The 19,854-nt window shown below is 34.9% G+C and overlaps 2 protein-coding genes across 2 annotated transcripts in view; one reads left to right on the top strand and one right to left on the bottom strand.

Annotated features, from left to right (window-relative positions):
- LOC125828357 (target of rapamycin complex subunit LST8-1) overlaps nt 1-19,854 on the bottom strand; it is a 1,170,163-nt gene that overhangs the window by 318,646 nt on the left and 831,663 nt on the right. The window lies entirely within an intron of this gene.
- Nucleotides 13,970-18,752, top strand: LOC125828353 (carboxyl-terminal-processing peptidase 3, chloroplastic). Its single transcript, XM_049507665.1, has 12 exons — nt 13,970-14,331; nt 14,414-14,495; nt 14,901-15,031; nt 15,110-15,196; nt 15,487-15,565; nt 16,459-16,547; nt 17,164-17,196; nt 17,347-17,466; nt 17,575-17,661; nt 17,761-17,910; nt 18,044-18,151; nt 18,446-18,752. The coding sequence occupies exons 1-12, from the start codon at nt 14,056-14,058 to the stop codon at nt 18,692-18,694; spliced, it is 1,491 nt and encodes a 496-aa protein (XP_049363622.1). The 5' UTR covers nt 13,970-14,055; the 3' UTR covers nt 18,695-18,752.

Here is a 19,854-nt window from a genome sequence, read left to right as displayed (position 1 = left end):
AAGACGGTATGTTGCTCTAAATTGATATAAATGTGATAAGTGAGTTCGTATATGTTGATGATATTGTATATGTTCGATATGTGCATGTGATTATATTGTTGTATTGACTAATGTATGTTACAGTTATTGGGATTGCCGTGTGATCCTACTAGTACATTGTGGGTGTGTACTAATACTGCACTTGTTTGTTCTTAGTTGAGTACATAGCATCTTCAAGCGGCTATTGATAGACCTGAGCTAGGTGACTATTGAGCGTGACCAAATTCAAGGGTGAGCTAGTTCTTTCAGGTTGCCATGGATATTTTTTTTTAAGTCCACACTTTTCGGACTCAGACTTTTGTTTAAGGTGTTATTTAGTTTCGGGGTTGTACCCCTTGTTCTTAGACTTGTCGTTAGTAGAGTTTTGGTACAATGACTTCACGTTCTAGGGGTTGAATTTTCGCATTAGTTTGGTTAGTTATTTGTCTAAACTTTGGAGTTTATGGGAGCGCCTTATTTTTATTGTCATTAAACGTGCTTCTGTATCTTTAAATGCATAGTTTTTGGTTAAGTTGTTTAGTCTGGGTTGTAGTAATGGTTCTCCCACCGGAGGATTATTGTGGGTGCCAATCACGACGGTTTGGGTCGTGACAAAGCAGGCATCAGAGCCCTAGGTTCGTTGATCTCATTGTACCAAAACGAGTCTAGTAGAGTCTTGCGGAACAGTACGATGACATCCGTACTTTTCTTCGAGAGGCTATAGGACTTTAGGAAAAACTCACTCATTCGTGCTATGTCTTGAATCCAAAAGGTATATGGGTGATACCACTTTCCTCCTTCATTCTATGGTCCGAACTAGAGCAACAAAAAATGGTAACATCACCACTAGCAAGAGAGGATGTGTGTAGACTACCGACAGTTGAATAGGGTCACCATTCAGAACAAGTATCCATTGCCTCGGATAGATGACCTTTTTGACCAATTGCAAGGTGCATCAGTTTTCTCTAAGATTGATTTAAGGTCTGGTTACCATCAGTTAAAGATTGAGGCAGTTAAGAATTGGGTTCGACCAAGTTCTATGATAAAAATTAGTAGTTTTGTAGGGCTCGCTAGCTACTATTGTCGCTTGTGCTATAACTTGAGTCCAATTGGTATCTCAATTAAGTGAACGAGATGTCGTAGTCCCGGCTGAAGGGACACAAGCAAGTTAATTGGAACTGAGAAGGTTCCAATTGGTATCTGGCCTTAGGGGTCATATAAGGCATAGATGATCAGTAATGGTCATCTATGGGACGAACTAATTAAAGAATTTGGACTTCTCTACAAGTTGTAACTGCTTGAGTGTTGTGAAACTTGTTGTGAAAAGAAAGTCATCACGAGATTAGGTACAAGGGTCTAGATAAATTATGATGTGGTTCGTAAGCGAGAAATTTGGACGTGCGTTGTGACCAACTGATAACCGTGTGAGAGTCTAGGTGTATCCTGGGATATGCGTGTCGTAGTGTTGAAACGATGTAAAAGGATTCTAAAGTGCGTACTTCGTTGGGTTGACCAGGGGGTAGACAATGATTATCCTAGCTAAAGGGATTTTCTTAAATGCCTAGTTATAGCGAGGAAATCTAGAAAAGAAATGAACCCCAGAAGTTGTTGGCAGGGGTTCTGTTTCCGTCAGAGCCGTTGGGGGGATAATCTCGCCAACGCGAGACCATCAGTGTGGGATTTCTCCCACCAAAGCAGGACAGGGCAAGCCAGAATCTCAACCCTATCTCCCCTATCTTCCCCTAGTCACAAATATGGACCCAAATCGTACCTGAACTAACCCCCGTGATCTAATTCAATGTTCAGCAATCGAATATAAGTTATAAGGTGTGTTAAAATTATGGAGAACCTGGGCATATGAGGAGGAAATCAGCAAGGCCTTGGAGGCCGGGGAAACGGTAATGCAGGCAGATGAGTAGTACAGTCAGGCGAGGAAGTTGCCTGTTAAGAGGACAGGGCTCAGTTTTATGTTTTTCCGGGTAAGACCGAGTTTGAGGGTGTTATGCAATGGTCATAAGAGCTACTTTTTCTGTGCCCGGATGGCTATTTTTATGTGTGATCTGGGTTCTACTTATTTGTACGTGTCAGTTCAATTGCCTTGGGATTGATGTGGTTTGTGATATACTTGATGCCCTCATCTATGTTTCTACCCCAGTTGAAGAGTCAGTCATAGTCACCCATGTATATCGTGTAGTCCTGTTGTGTTTATGGATTTTCAGATTTGGGTTGATTTGGTTATATTGGATATGACTGATTTGATATAATCTTAGGCATGACTTAGTTGTCCACCTATTAAACCAGGACTCTAGAGATCCCCGGTAGGGAAATATTAGAGTGGGAAGGGGTGTACAAGCCTAAGCTAGTTAAGATCATATCTTTCATTTGGGCTACGAAACTGGTAGGGCAGGATTGTTTGGCGTAATTGTTTCATATTCAGGATGTTGAGGTTGAGTCTCCCTCCATTGATTCTATTCATGTGATATCTGAGTTTTAAGGAAGTGTTTCCTACGGATTTTCCTGGTATGCCTCCATATAGAGATATAGATTTCTGCATTGACTTGGAAACTGACACTAGCCCCATTTCCATACCTCCGTATCATATGGCTCCAGAAGAATTAAGAGAGCTTAAGGCTCAAATCCAAGACCTACTTGATAAAGGATCATCCGTCCTTGTGTTTCCAAGTGGGGTGCTCCTGTCTTGTTTGTTAAGAAGAAGAAGGGTAGTATGAGGACTGATAATTTTATCTTAATCCATAAGGGAGTAGATTGATACCAAAATTACAAGCTTATGGATAATGAAGGTCTCAATGAGTATACTTGGGTGAAGGAATTTGAAGATTTTAGTAAGAAAGTGTGTATAGCAATTGGGTTAGTCCTTTGAATTTGATGAGTATACCTAAGTTTGAGGTGTCGTGTTGATGAAAAGGTTGACTTCGTAGTTATAGCCAGGGCTAACGGAGCATAATGGTAATAAGAGTTCATGGTGGATTGTGATGGGATGCCAATATATAATAAGATTCTTGGTTAAGCAAAATTGTACAATAATTACGACTTGCGAGTATCTAAGGTTGTGGTTTTCTAATATTTTGTGAGTAACGTGGTTGCATGGAAAGTTTTAAGAGATGGTAGGACACCACTCGAATAGATTTAAAAGAGTTAGAGTCATGATGAAGAAAAATAGTGGGATGCAATACAACCTTTCGAGAGAGGCGAGAGCAAGAATATTTTATTTGATTGCAAAGGCTAAAGAGATAGTTTAGAGGGGTAGATAATTAGGTTCAGAGACACGTAATTTATTTCGTGTTGATGTGCCTATGGTAACAGTGTCACAAGTCGTCAGATTGGTTCAAAGCTATTGGAAAGGACTTAAGAAAGTAGTGTACAGACATTAGCTCGAGTGTGATGATAAGTGTTTTGTTTTTGTTTTGTGTTTAATAATGAGTACGATTGAATTGTTAGCGAAATATATTATAAGATCGATGGAGATACGATCAATGATAAGCGAAAATCCATGAATTCATAAAAATCTTCAAGGTATAAGCTAATGTTGATAGATAAGGGGATTGTGTTATACGGTTGAGTTACAATTCAGAGTTTTCATTGTAAGTCTACATTCGTTATGATATACTTTGTCAAGGTACAAATTTGTAAGGTGAGAAATGATCAATTGTATCAGGTAGTGAACCTTTGAAAGGATTTACATTTGGTTGGAGTCGTAAAGTTTACTACTATTAATTGTGAAGTACCTAAGAAAGGTTTCATTTTTAAAAGTGTTGGTTTATAATAAGGTAAAAGGTCGAAGTGTTTATGATGGTTGTTAGTGTTGTGAGTATGATTCACTAGCTATGCTCTAGTGTGTTTTCACTTTTGTGGGTGGATCCCTAGTGGTGGATCAGGGGTACCAAATCATGCGATGTTTTCTTGGTTGAGTGGGAAGATTGGGAAGATTTGGTTATTTCGAATGGCATAATTGGTGTTGTCTTGGAGTTGTTAAAGTATTTTAGTAGTTCTACATGTACCGCCTTGCTTATGAGAATTTATAGAAGAGCTACCGTTTGTATTTGTGGTTGTTCGACAATCTTAATATTCCTCTAGTCGTCGAGGTCATGTATCGATTATGTGTGGTTGAATGTGGGGGTCATTAAATCCAATTCTAATGTTTTTAAGGATAATCTACAATCACAATTGCTAAATCTAGCATTTCGATAGTGTTGTTAGAGGGTTTGTATGTTTGGACATATCCTTCAATAAGTATATGATGGATAAAGACCAAATTTTAGTAACTTAAGCTCATGAAAATTTATGTTGTGGGATCGAGATGTTGATAAAGACTATGATTGGTTGGGTATTATGATTGTTTGTTAGTTGGTTTAGGTTCACCTCTAATTGTGGTGAGTCTTGATTTAAGATTTTATCATGGTTATGTGAGAAATGATTCGTCCTGATGTTTGTGTCAAAGTCCTTGATAACATACTGCGAACATGTGTATGATCAACTTTGGTGGTTATTGGGAATAGCTTTGTGGTTAGCTAAGTGAACATACAACAATAATTATCACTCGAGTATTATGATGACTTAATTGAGGCATTGTATGGGAGGATGTGTAGGTATTCAATTGGTTGGTTTGGGGATGGAGATTATATCATAAAGTGAGACTCAGTTTTATTAAATAAGACTTTCTATATGTGGAAGAACCGGTTGAAATTCTTGATCGCGATGTCCGGAAGCTAAGGACATGCGAGACAAGTAGCCCTAGTAATTTGACGATTCAGATACTACTCTACCCTTACTTCATCCAGTCTTTCCTAGTTGATCACTCGGGGACGAGTAATGGATAAATTGGTATCTATTGTATCAACATGATTCTGTCGTTAGAGAAAAGCCAATGGAGAAAGAATTGGGGCCAAAAAACTTTTTCGTAGTAACTTGAGATTTCCTAGCCTAGTCTAGATTTGGATGAAATCGGAGTCATTAAGGTGCAGGGAAATCTGGTAACAATCGAGTGATTTAATTATGATTTTGATTACATGAGTAGTTAGATAAGTCGTTAAGAAATCTGCATGACTTTACGGAATTGAATTCGGGTGAGTAGAACTCCCGGAATCGATCTTAGTGTGAACGATATTTTTCTGAGCGCCGTTGGTTAAAGTTGTGTTGTGAAATGGGGGTCTTGGAATTATTAAAATAGCTCACTGGTTCTGTGCAAGCCGTTGGGGCGGGATTTCTGCCGCTAAGGCGGAGCCGCTGTAGCGGGATGAGTACGGCCATAGCGGGATAAACGCGACTTAAGTCGGAAATAAAATCCCAAAAAACATTTTACTCTACACCTTTCAACTTTGAGAGTAAAGGAACGGCCCCAGGGGTTTTCTTGACAGTTTTCCACCATTCTTGAGGCTAAAGGTAAGGTTTTTACTCCCCGAATCCACTTTTCGATCCTTAGAATTTCTTGGGTAATTATCGATGGGGGAGGTTTTTTATCTGTGATTTATGGTGGAAGAAACCCTAATATGGGTATGGGAATCAAGGGTTTGTCCTAGGGTTGATAATGTTGATTATAATCCGAGTAATTAGGCCTCATTTATTGATCCCTGCGTTAATTGTATGTTTCTAGACCATGAACAAGCGAGAAGAATCCGAAAAAAAAAGATTCAAGTGTCTTAAGGGATTCAAGCTTGGATTCGAGGTAGGTGATGGTTGTGATTCTATGATTGTGTGATGTATGTTTGCTCTTGCTTCATTATTATACATGTATGCATATGAATATTGCATTATTGATCACACTTGTTGTAAATGAGATAGATGAATGATGGTTACCATGAAATCATGACTTAAATGTATGATCTTGAGGATATACTTGTGATTGTGATTGTGGTGTGTTGAATGGATCGGTTGCCACGTTTCGGCATAACTAACTTGGATTGGTTGCCACGTTCCGGCATAACTAACTTGGATCAGTTGCCACATTCCGGCATAATTATGGGATCGGTTGCCACGTTCCGGCATAATCATTGGATCGGGTACCACGCTCCGGTATGCTAACTTTTTGGGTGTGGGTTCCATGAGAGGACTATTGAATTGGGTTCCGTGAGAGGATCATTGAATTGTATTGTGTATCTACTTGTGATGAGTTCGTTCATATCTAATGATGATTGATATTGGAAGACGGTATGTTGCTCTAAATTGATATAAATGTGATATGTGAGAATCGTGAAGTTGTTCATTGTTCGTATATGTTGATGATATTGTTTATTTTCGATATGTGCATGTGATTATATTGTTGTATTGACTAATGTATGTTACACTTATTGGGATAGCCGTGTGATCCTACCAGTACACTGTGGTTCTGTACTGATACTGCAGTTGCTTGTTCTTTGTTGAGTATAGGGCATCTTCAGGTGGCTATTGATAAACCTCAGCTAGGTGACTATTGAGCGTGACCAGATTCAAGGGTGAGCCAGTTCTTCCAGGCTGCCATGGATCTTTCTTGTTTAAGTCCACTCTTTTCGGACTCAGACTTTTGTTTAAGGTGTTGTTTAGTTCCGGGGTTGTACCCCTTGTTCTTAGACTTGTCGTTAGTAGAGTTTTGGTACAATAATTTTTTGGTTCTAAGGGTTGAATTTTCGCATTAGTTTGGTTAGTTATTTGGTTTTGGAGTTTATGGGAGCTCCATATTTTTATTGTCATTTAAACCTGCTTCCGTATCTTTAAATGCATAGTTTTGGTTAAGTTATTTAGTCTGGGTTTTAGTAATGGTTCTCCCACTGGAGGGTTAGTGTGGGTGCCAATCACGACGGTCTGGGTCGTGACAATTGTTGATGTTGTATCACGATTGTGTTGTTGTGAATTGTGTATTGTTATGAAAATGGCCATCTCCACATTATTTGTGTGAGCATGTCATTTGCATTGGCTCTAAGACATGGTGGTGATAGGTGGTATGTGATAAAAGGATGTACCATTTCAAAGGACGTGACGCACACCACATCAGATACTATTATCGAGGGATGTGTCGCACGCCGTGACGGATTTTATTATCTAGGGTCGTGTCGACGCCGCGACGGATGCATGTACATATATGTCCCCTTTGGGTCTCGGACTGAGAGACAGCGGGTGTGTATCATTAGGTCAGACATGCATCACTATAATTGACATTGCAGGTCATTGCATTGCACATTTTTATCATTAGTGAACTTGATCCTGTGTGTTGTTGATCTTATGAGTGCCTTTTTGTGAAATTTGTGATTGATGAATATTGAGCTTGTTGTTGAGGATATGTAATTGTTGAAGTGTTATTGTTAAGTTGTGTGCTATGTAAATTGTTAGGTTGGGCTGGTTTTATGCAGGTTCTAGTTGTGGAAGTTCGATTAGGGTGTAAGGAGTACTCATATTGTATTTTCTTAGCATACGTTTAGAAGTTTACTTGATGAGTATCGTGTGGTTTGGTACTCACCCCTAGCTTTTACAATTTTTGTAGGTTACGAGCCCAATTTTTTGTGATACTTTTCATTCTCTTCTTTTTCGAGGCTTTTTAGAGATTTGTAAGGTAGTTGTTTGTCATCTCAGTGGACCTTCTTACTCCTATTTGGATATGATCTTCTTGGTAGGTATGATATGTTCTAGTAGTGTATTTAACAGACTTTCATGATGTGCTACTAATGGTATATGGAAATGGATACGTTGATTGTCAAGTTCGAATGCTAACTACTTAAGGAGTTATCAATTGTATAACATATTTGTATAATGCGATTTGATGTTACATGGAAAATAACTAGCTTGTTACTATGGACGCCTGGGTTTGTTTAAAAGGAAGATTTTAGTGGTGGATTTTTTATACAACATTAATGTGTTTAAGTTGTAAGGTGAATCTCAAGAATTTTAACTGAGGACTGGTGATTTCATCTTAAGGTCCTAGGGAGTGAATATATATCGAAATGTCAATCGTATGGGTAAAAGAAGTCTCATTGAATATACTTATTTGAAGGCAATTGAGGATTTTAGTAGTAAAGTGCATATGAAATTGGGTTAGTCCTTTGGATTTTATTGGTATAAGTGGGTTTATGGTGTCATGCTGATAATAAGGTTGACTTCATGATGATGACAGTGACTACTAAGCATAAAGGTATTAAGAGTATGTGATAGATTATGACCAGAATGCAATTATATGATAAGAATTTTTTGGTTAAATGGATTCTCTATGGTAATAACCACTTATGTGCATCTAAAATTGTGGTTTTCTACTATTTGGTGAGTAGCCTGATCGTATAGAAAGTTGTAGGGTGTGTTGAAACACCGCTTGAATAGAATTGAAAGGAGCTAGAATCATAAATGGAAAGAATTAGTGGGATGTAGTTTAGCTTTCAAAAGGAGGAGAGAACAAGAATATTGACTTTGATTGCAAGGCCCAAAGATGTATCTTCAGAAAGAGCGGATAATTGGATTCAGAAACACGTGGTTCCATATGTTTTCCCAGATTATTGTGATAGTTTTACATGTCATTCATATCAGTTAAAAGTTGTTGGGTAAGATTTGAGCAACAAGTCTACAAACGTTTGACTAGAGGGTGGTGATAAGTTCTCTTGTTTTTTTGGATTGGTTATCTGGTACGGTTTAAATTATAATGATGAATACAATAAAAGCGTTGTAGAAGCAATTAAGGATAAGTTCAGGTATGCAATTTCATAAAATCATCGAGATATGAGCTAATATTGTTAGATAAGAAAATTAGGTAAATGGATGGAAATTCTAGTTCTTCATTGTAAGTCTACATTCGTGATAGTAGAATTAGTCAAGATTTGAATTGATCAGGTAAGAAATAATTAATGTTGTGGTGTATTGAGCAATTGGAAGGACTTGTGCATTGTTTGGATCGTATAGTTGTTACTTTTGATTGTTAAAGGACTTGAGGAATGGTTTTGCTTAAAGGTTTAAGTTTAGAGTATAAGATAAAATGTCATGGGTTGTTGGTCATGGATAAGTTTGGTAAGCGAGTCAGTGAAAAGAACAAGAGTCTAGGGTCTAGAAAGGTATTTGGAATTTTTGACATGGAAAGAATTTAAGAAAGGTGAAAGAATAAGACCTCTTGTACAAACCCTTGATTTGTAGTTGAAGGTTGTATTGATTTTTGTCTATGAGTTTAGATATGACTGTGAGATGTGAACTAGTTCAGTACAGACTTACTAGGGGTTTATCGTCGACTTTTATAAATATTGAGTTTTGATTTAGGTGACAAGCAATGATGTGTGGAAGATTCTACGTGGTTATGTCGAGCTAGATTTTTCAAGTTATGATAGGTAACTTATGGATGTTCAACGGTGTGGACCTACAATTCTAAATGGTTAATGAGGATTTTGAGGGGATTGAAACTACTTTGTTCATGGGACTATACAGACTGATATTATGTGTTACATAGGTATTTGATGGTGAGTAGAGGTTATGAGCTTATAGTATACAAAATTATTGGAGTGACCAAGAATTTCTTAAGTGTTGGCATGAGGTATGCAATGATGTAGAATGGTAGTTGAAAAATGGTATGTGAAAGTTTGCACAGACTTGACTGTGGGGTGATTTAATAGCTTTATCTTTATGGGAAAGTACTATCAGATTGGAATAAGTTTTCAGCCTTGGGTGTGACCATTATTTGTCATGAAATGCTTACATGAAAGAAATTGAGCCATAGTTTGGAAATTTTGGAGGCGGACAGTGTGGTTGCTAAGAATGCTAAGAAGACTTTGATACTAGTGATGGATTAAGTGTAAGGTAAATGGCATGTGTGGTTATGATTCTTTTATTAGTAGTAAGAATGTTGACTTTAGTGGAGTATTATGAGGAGTATGTAGGGTTTTATAAATCAAGTATGTGTATGATTGTACTAGGGACCATACAGGTTGATTGTGGGTAGTAAAAAAATAAAAGCAAAGAGAAAGAGTTAGATGAATGAAAATGTTCAATATGAGCATTATGGAAGAACTATCTTGTGTTATTCGATCTTGATTCTGTACATTCTTAGGCGATCACCTACTTCATTTCTGATATGATTTGGAGTATGATTCATTGTATATGCTCACGTGTGTTTCTATATCTACGAGTGATTTTCTAGTGGTGGATCGAGTGTACCGATCCTGCGATTTTCTTCTTGGTAGGATGACATCCTTAGAAAGACTTAGACATTTCAGTTATAGCAAATTGGGTTTTGTTTAGAATAGTTGAAGTACACTAGTAGTTCTACACACATAACTTTGCTTATGAGAATTTATAAGAGAGATACCATGAATACTTACAGTTGTTCGATAGTTTTAATAGTCATCTCATCGTTGAGGTCACGCTTCAGATATGTGTGATTGAATGTAGGGATTGTTCGATCTAGTTCTACCGTTCTTAAGGATTGTCTACAATCACGACTACTAATCTAGCATTCTCACGGTGTTGTTAAAGATTTTGTATGCTTAGGTATTTCGCTTGCTGGGTGGTTACTTGATCATTTCCTTCTTTGGGTTAGATAAGTTTGATCCTCCCTTGATGAGTACCCGATGTCTAAAGATCAAATTTTTATAACTTAAGTTCGTGAAAATATTTTGTTGTGAGAAGGAATCTTGATAAGATCTGTGATAGTTTGTGCATTATGAATATTTGATGGTTGATTTAGGCTCACTTCTTATTGTAGCCAGTATTGATTTAGAAGGTTATCTTGGTTGTGTTAGAAAAGATTCGTCATGATGGTTGTGTTAAGGTCCAGTGGATTTCAATTTAAATGATATTTTTGTATATTTGACATAACTTTAATTTAGGACTACAAGATCGAAAAATCTTTTTTTTTTTAATCTTCTTAAACTACATGTCAAGTCAAACTAGGTGGTTCATTTTTAAATGGAGGGAGTAATAAAAAGTATTTTATATTATAATATAGGATCATATGTGTGGTATGATTTTTCCAACTACTAATAACCTTGTGACTCTAATGACTTTAATGATTAGGTATAACTATGCAAGCCTCACATACAATCTTGAGAAGCTTGACTTCTTAATTTTTGCATCAAAGTAAAACATGTACATTAAAAATTAGGGGCCATTTTGTTATTGGTTAGAGTTATCCAGGTATTAGTTATATAGGATTTAGTTATGCAGGTATTAGTTATGCAGGGTTTAGTTATGCAGGTACTAGTTATGCGGGTATTAGTTATGTAGGGTTTAATTATGCAGAGTCTAGCTATGAAGGTATTACTTATGAAGGGTTTAGGTAGGTATTAGTTATGTAGATTTTTTTTTAAAAAATAGTGAGCTAATTCCTAGTCCCTCTGTCCCTAGTTACTTGTCCACTTTTGAATTGACACAACTATTAAGAAAACAATTATTGACATAGTGAGTTTACCGTTTTACCCCTATTAATTATGACGTGGATGAAATAAACACTTAAGTGTTTCAAGAAGTTCTACTTTTTCAAAGTAATGATTTGAGGGTATAATATGTGAAAAAAATTGTCATTTCTTAATTTGTCAAATTGGACAAGTAATTAGGGACAACTAAAAAAAGAAAAGTGGACAAATAATTAGGGACAGAGAGAGTATTTCTTAATTTCAAAATGTTTAGTAAGCTAATATTTATTATACTCATTAAAATAAATAACTATCTAAATAACACATTAAATTAAAATTAAAAGGGATAAGACATAAGTATCCCCTAGACTATGACCGAAATCCAGAGACACATCTAAACTTAACTAGGGTCCTATTACCCCACCCCCCTAAACTAATTTAAAATGAAATAAATACACCACAAACGCTGACATATCATAGAGTGCGCACACTATCTTGAAGGCAAGTGATGAGTGCACAAATTGAACAGATGTCATTTTTTGATTGGTAACTTTATAAATTAGTTAGTACACATATTTATTGATATTAAAACTTATATATATTTAATTATTTTTATTTCTTTCTTTGAAAAATATTTATTTTAATTTCTTTTTAACTCTAAACATTTTTTTAGTTAATTTATTATGTTCACTTTTAATTATTTTTAAAAAATTATGTGTATTTTAAAAAAAAATAAAAAAATTAAAAGTGTCCTTTAATTTTAACGTTTTTTTTTAATGTTTTATTTGATTTTGTTTCACTTATTTTGATATTCGTTCAAAATTAACTTATTTTAAATAGATAACATTTGGAATTAAATTTGAAATCAAATCAAAACGAAATACAAAGAAAATCAATAGAAAAATAAAAGCGAAAAAATAATGAATGTAGGTAAAACAAAAGTTCCGATACAAGGTAAAAAAATGTGTATTAACTTAATTTAAATACAAGATAAAGAAAATAAGAATATTCTTTTTAAAAAAAAATTTAAAATAATTTTTTTATTTTTTAAAAAAAATAATTTTAATTAATAAAATAATATTTATACACGTGGCGGGCGAGTGTGTACAAACACAACCAACTTGGGTGGTTGAAGGTGTCATGTCAGCATAAAAGGTGCACAAAATTACGAAAAAATAGTTCAGGAGGGTAATAGGACCTTAGTTAAGTTTAGGTGTGTCTCTGAAATTTCGATCATAGTCTAGGGGGTAACTTATGCCGTATCCCAAATTAAAATTAACACGAATAGCTAAAAACAATAAAGGAAATAACAAATAATTAAAAACAATTAAGTAATTTGTATTGAATAGAAGTGAGCAATTTACAAGACAAAAAACCTAAAGGAAAACTTAATAATACCTTTTTACGTGTATTAATTATTTAATATGTTGTAAATTAATATATTATTTAATTTCTCAAATAATTATAGCACCAGTACAGCGGCTATCTCAAATAATTCCGGCACCATTAATATTTTAAGTTCTAAAAAGTATAACATCAGCAAATTAATTTCACATTTTTTGTCTTGATTCGTTTTTATTACTTTTAAAAAAGTAGGAAGTAAAATAGAACAAGAAACGGTAAAAGTTCAGTTTTTCTTAAATATATATTAGGCCATGGTAAAAGGGTAAATACGTAATTTGTTATTTTAATACATGTATAACTAAATACACACATAACTTATACATAGATTTCCTCATAAGTTATGTAAATATTAATTATGTAGGATTACAAAAAGTGCAACCAAATCTTGTATAACTTATCAAGCAAATCTTGTATAAAAGTAATACATGAAACCAAACATGGTATAAAATGAATAAATGAATAACCAAAGTTATTCATGTATTAACTTTATGTTTATCCCATAACTAAACGACCCCTTAGTGTTTATTATCTTGAACAGTTTAAAATTCATTATCTATTACTCCCTCATTTCCATTCTATATGAGTTAGTTTAATTTAGTACGAAATTTATGAGAGGAAGAATCTTTTTTTTTTTTTTGAAATTTGTGGTCTAGAAAATTATAGATATTTGTGTGGTTATAAATTATTTCATGAAGGGTAATTAAATTGATATTTTAAAGTTAAATTGTTACTTAATTTAGAATTATATCATTCTTCTGGAACAGATTTAAAAGTAAAGTAAGTCATATAAATTGGAATATAGGAACTATTATTTTTTAAAACAAAATATATAGTGCCTGTTTGGATTAACTTATTTTTAGATATTTTTAACTTTTAAACACTTTTTTTGTTTGGAAAGGTTAAAAATGTTTTTAATAGGTCACTTTTAGGCCAATTTTTTATAAGTAAAAAATAAAATACCTCTACTTATAACTTTTAACTTTTGATTTATAAGTTATTCCATATAAACCCACCAAACAGTGCAGTAAATGATAGGAGAAAATAAATATGTATTTGGACATAAGGGTTATAAATTAATAAAAAAGAATCTTAATAATTAACAGTTAGTATGGGTTGAATAAATGTTGAACAAAATAAAAAAGAGTTATTGGTCCAGTTGTGAGGTGAAGATGAATTGGTAGAGAGATACTCAGTTACGCAACTAAGTTAACGACCACAAAACTGATAGATTCATGTAGACCCCCCAACACGGCAGTTTCTTCCTACTATTAGTCGGAGTATTATTTATTAGTAGTATTAGTAATGTACATTGATCGTGAAATTAAAGATGGAAACTTTGTGCTCAAATATTAATGTTGGATCATCAATCTCCAAATCATTATTTTGTTATAGATTTCCATCCATAACACATAAAAGAGGGGTTGCTTGTGGGAGAAAGGAGCTTCCTATGAAAAAGCTGAGAGAGAATGATCAAAATTTGATGAAATGGATAGGGAAAGGAGTTATTGGATTAGCTGCTGCTACTGCTTTGTCCTTCTCCTCTTATTCTCCAGCTTTCGCTCACTCTTTAACTGTAGCATTCCCTGTCTCTCACACACCTGAGGTATCTAATCGATTTTTTTATTTTTTTTTTGTTTTATAAAATACTGAAAAGAAGTTAAACCTGCGTATTGAATGTTTCATAGGTAAACACAGTTCAGAGGACCTTAATTGAGGCTTGGAGTTTGATTAGAGAGACATTCGTAGATCCAACTTTCAATCATCAAGGTAAAATCATTTACCAAAACACAGGTCAGAGCTAAGGGGGTTTCGAACAAACCCAATAGCTTTTGTGTAGACCATATATTTGTATTAAAAAGCATGCATGTATATTAACTTGTGAACCCCTGATTGACGGCTCAATGGTAAGGAAGAGGCTATGGAAATGCTTTTCATGCTAAAGTTGTGGGTTCGAACTTCTTTTTAAAAAAAAAAAAAAAGAAGAAGCATATTTTGCAATATTTTTCTCTTTCTGTCTTAAGATTTAGAACCGCTAAACTCCTATTGCCGAAACAGCAACTTTGTGAGATACAACCTCCTTTTAACTTTTGTTTTTATCAAATTTCCTAAACATACTGTTAAATTGTATCAGCTAGCAACCTAACTGCTTGTGGAAACATATCTATCTCACAGATTGGGATTTGAAACTGCAACAAACCATGGTAGAAATGTTTCCATTGAGGTCAGAAGATGCTGCCTATAGCAAAGTAAGGGGAATGCTATCTACGCTTGGAGATCCCTATACACGCATTATTAGTCCTAAGGTGCAAATCTTTCTTCTATGGTTAACAACACTTAACTGCATATTTTTATTACATATACAGTAACATTATTTTCAACAGGAGTACCAAAGTTTTAGAATAGGAAGTGATGGAAATTTACAAGGTGTTGGACTCTTTGTCAGTGTTCAACCAAATACAGGCCACCTGGTTAGTAACAATGATCCAATGAACTTGCTATTTTGTTTTATTCCCTAAAGTATAGGTTTCTTATTCATAAATAGATTTTGTTTGTGTATGTCTTACATTACTTCCTTATAAAAATGCTTCTTGAGGTGTAAATATCAGTTTTTAACAGTGCAGTTTAAATATTTTCAGCAATGACAGTTTGGTATCTTTATTAGGACAGTTTCTATATTCAGAATATATCAACTCCTGAAAGTCTAAACTAGGAAACAATTTTCATTTAACTTTTGCATCATACGTACAATTGATTTCAGGTTGTTTTGTCCTGTGTGGAGAATAGCCCAGCTGCACGTGCTGGCATTCATGAAGGAGATGAATTGCTTGAGATAAATGGTAATTACTTATTAGTCAAACTAGTTTTATATCAGCAGAACTTAGCAAGCTAATGGCTTACAGATGTTGACTAAAGTTCAAAATCTTGGTCTTCCATCCTGTGGATAATAGAGTTTTCCTAAATGCAGTTGGTTTGAAGAATGCAGAAGCATTGTTGTCCTGTTTATAAGCTTTCTTCGGAAAGTTCAATATCTTCCATCCTGTGGATAATTGAGTTTTACTACTACATTACCCCGAAAATCCATTTTCATCACTCTCAGTGCATTAAGTCAAATAGTGAAGTTTAACAATCTTAAGCACAGAATGCATAATCATTCGTTCAATAGTCCAAAGTGTCAGAATGGTCCATATCCTATATGTTACATTATCTCCTTTTCAAATGTCTATAGGTTTCAATATGAGATAATGTATCTGACCAGTTCTATACTAATTCATGTTACTAGTTCTATATTTAACTTTAGTTCGATGGAGTAAATTCTCAGTCTGCTACTTACTGTTTTCTTCATTCGGAGTAATCTATTGAGAGAAGTTGTGAATTGTTGAACGAATTCAGAGAAGTGTTTAGACTTATATACCAGCAGTTACTCAATATAATCTTGTTGGTACACGTTGTTTATGTTCTTGTACAATGCTTGCTCAGGGGCACTCAGACATACATACTTGTATAGAACATAGAACCACTGCCAATAAAGCAGTGAAAGCCTTTCTTGATGGTGAACCTGTTCCCTGAAAGGCAACTCCAAAACTTCTGTTAGTGAGTATCAATGTCGTAAATCACTTTATAAACGAGACTAAAAACCACGATCATTGAACAGTGCACTCCTCTGTGTCCTTTAAACAGAAACCACATAAAACAGCTTGATTAGAGCTTGAATTTTGCTTGATTTCTTCAGGTGAGAGGCTTGATGGAGTTGACAGTGAAACAGCAGCTCAAAAACTGAGGGGCCGTGCTGGTACAACTGTTACAGTCAAAGTTCACAGAGTAAGCTTATCCCCTTTTTCGTTGAGCCAACTGAAACTCCTTTACAACTGAACAATAATTTATGTAAACAATCTTATTTCATCCACAACCACCTCATCAGAAATAATCTGTACAACCGCCTTTTCTGTGTGATTCTTTTACATATTATGTGTCCTTCAGTAATAGAAATAATGTTTGTTTTCCACCGCGAATCTGTGGAAAATTTATGCTATAGAACATGATTTTCACACTGATTACCCTCCGAACCAACTCATTCGGAAAATGCATGGTGGGAACAAATTCTCACTAAAATAGTGAGAAACTAATTTTTTTCCATATGAAAACATTACTTTTTTTCTTTTCCAACCAATTCCGTCAAAATATCTATGGAAATAGCCACAGAACATTTTTCAATAGATTATTTTAGTAGGAAAATAATGATTTTTTAGTAGTGTATTCTCTTAATTTTTCAACCTCTTTGGTCAGGAATAGTACTTATGGTCGCGCTGCTTCTCAAACGAAAAATAATTGTTTCATCTTGATAGGCATATTGTAGAAAATTTCTCTATCTTTCAATTGAATTGAATGCTCTTTCTAACTCTAAGTTATCACTTTTTTCTGCTCTTCTCGTGACCAGGGTAATGGTGCAGGAGTATCCAGTTATCAAGAGGTATGATGTGTGCAAGAAGAAATGACAATAGCTTATTATTTTTTTTGGTGAATGTTTTCTCAAGTACATGCACCTAGCTATTTCATGTTATCTAAATTAAAAATATATTGACTTTCTAATTATTTTTGTTAACATATTTTATTTTTTAAGGTTAAACTACCTCGCGAAGTGATTAAGCTTTCACCAGTATCCAGTGCCATCATCCCTCATAAAATGCCTGATGGTCGTCTCTTGAAAACTGGATATGTAAAGTTGTCAAGCTTCTCTCAGGTAGTTAAAGAGTCATAGATCATTGACTTTCCTTCATCGTCAAATGACAAACAAAATGAATTCCCTTGCATATATTGAGTAAAGACTTGTATGTTTTTGATGTAACAGTCTGCTGCTATGGAAATGGAAAACACAATTCAGGATATGGAAAATCAGGGTGTGCAATCATATATATTAGATCTTCGGAATAATCCTGTAAGTTCCTTTAAAACCCCTTTTCTTTGACTTGTGTACTCTCATACTTAATCTATTCACCCTTTGACATCTCAAGTGTCTGTCTTATAAATTATGCAGGGAGGTCTCGTTACGGCTGGGTTAGATGTTGCCCAGATATGGCTAGATGGCGATGAGACACTTGTGAACACTGTTGATAGGGATGGAAACATGGCACCAATTAGCATGGTCAATGGACATGCTGTAACACACGATCCACTTGTCGTCCTTGTTAGTTTAAGACATCCTTTTCATACTATATCATAATTTTCTTCAACATAGTATTTATTACTAGACAAATTTATTGGAACTGAGGGATATAGTTGTTGATGAAATATTTATGCCTTTGATTCCCTATTAACAGGTGAATGAGGGAAGTGCAAGTGCTAGTGAGATTCTGGCCGGGGCACTCCATGATAATGGTCGTGCAATCCTTGTCGGGCATAAGACTTTCGGGAAAGGAAAGATACAGGTTTGGCTTGAACTTTGGACGGATGCTAACCCTTCTCAGTCTATATATAAAAGTTACCCACTAGTCTGTTTAACTTTCTGATGGATTTGACGCTTCCATAACATGTCTCATGGCAGTCAAAATTATAATTATATTAACCTCCTAGATGGAAAGTGAACTTAGTCGAAAGCTTTTGAGTTCTTTTTCCCTTAAACTTGCATTCTTGTGTTGTATCACATTTGCTCGATAAAAATTTCCCTCTCTGTTTTGCTTATAAGTCTCATCTTTTACAATATCCAATTGTGTTTGATGCAGAGTGTTACACAGTTGCACGATGGATCGGCTCTATTTGTTACAGTAGCCAAGTATTTGTCTCCAGCACTTCATGACATCGATCAAGTGGGAATAACACCTGATGTTCAGTGTACAGTTGAGATGCTTAATTCAGCCAAAGACACCTTTAAGGAAAGGAAAACATCCTCATCATCTTTGGAGGCTGATTCTTGCATCATGGTTGCTGAACATGAATTGGATATTCAAGAATCAAAGGGTTCTGCTTCTTGACTAGTTAGCATAGGAGATTCAAAATGGTACAAGTTGTTTATGAATATGAATTATATATATTGTATATAAGAAAAGGTAATAGAAATATTCATTGAGTGTGGTGTAGCGAGAGTTCAGAAAGGAAAAAAAAACTCAAGGTGCAAGTACAATATATAAAACAACAGCTCATATATAATCAAAGAAAGGTCTAATTTATTTTATAGTATCATTTTGGCAATATGGCCAACCGATCTTTCTCTTAAAAGATACCTTAGTGGCTCAGTGAGTCTCATAAATATCCTCAAAAATCCGACCCTAAGGTGTGTAATTTGATGTTAATTTTCGATTTAAATGGCAGCTTAAGGTTTGTGGCACCCATCTTAAACACACCTTGTTTCTCCATCACTGCCAATACAATTGTTGGATTTTTTAAAGGTAAGGGTGCGGGCAGGGGCTGAGCTACACCTTAGCATGGATTGTCAGATGAACAACTTTCATCGAAAATTTTTTTGCGAGTATATATGTTAAATATCAATAGTTTTGGATATATATAAATTGTTGAACAATCTTGACATACTAAAAAAAGATAGCTCAATAGTTAAGCCTATTCAAAGTTGCTTCAAGGGCTGGGATTTGAACCCAGACAAAGGTGTTTTGTTTAATTTTTTTTAGTTTCATTTTTTAAGAGAAAAAAATCGCCTCAAGGGCCTAGGTTTGAGCCCAAACTAAGGCGTTTTGTTTTAAAAAAAATTAGATTCGTTTTTTAGAGAACAAAAGTGACGTTCCAATCTTTATAATCTCACCATCAAGGTTTATTTTTTTACTTTTCCTAAAGTATGGACACCCTTGATGAAAATTATGGCTCCGCCACTGGGTGTGGGAATGCACCAGTTAGGAGGTGTGAGAGGTTAATTGTAGTAGGAATTGAGAGAGGTATAGGTAGGCCGAAACAAAGTAGCGGAGGTGATTAGACAAAACATGACACAACTTCAGCTTATTGAGGATATGGCCTAGATAGGAAGGTATGGAGATGGAGGATTACGGTAGAAGGCTAATTAATAGGTAGCTGAGATGTGGTCTCTGGTTAGGTGGGAGGGGCAGGGAGCTTGTCTCATATCCTTTTATATTTATTAGTAGTAATATTTAATGATCACGTAGTTTTCTATTCACCTATGCGTTTT

Source organism: Solanum verrucosum, unplaced genomic scaffold (assembly GCF_900185275.1).
Source record: "Solanum verrucosum unplaced genomic scaffold, falcon-dt-bn FXZP01000048.1, whole genome shotgun sequence".
Classification (NCBI taxonomy): Eukaryota; Viridiplantae; Streptophyta; class Magnoliopsida; order Solanales; family Solanaceae; genus Solanum; species Solanum verrucosum.
Note: the sequence above shows the minus strand (reverse complement) of the source record. Positions and strands in the feature narration are given on the sequence as shown.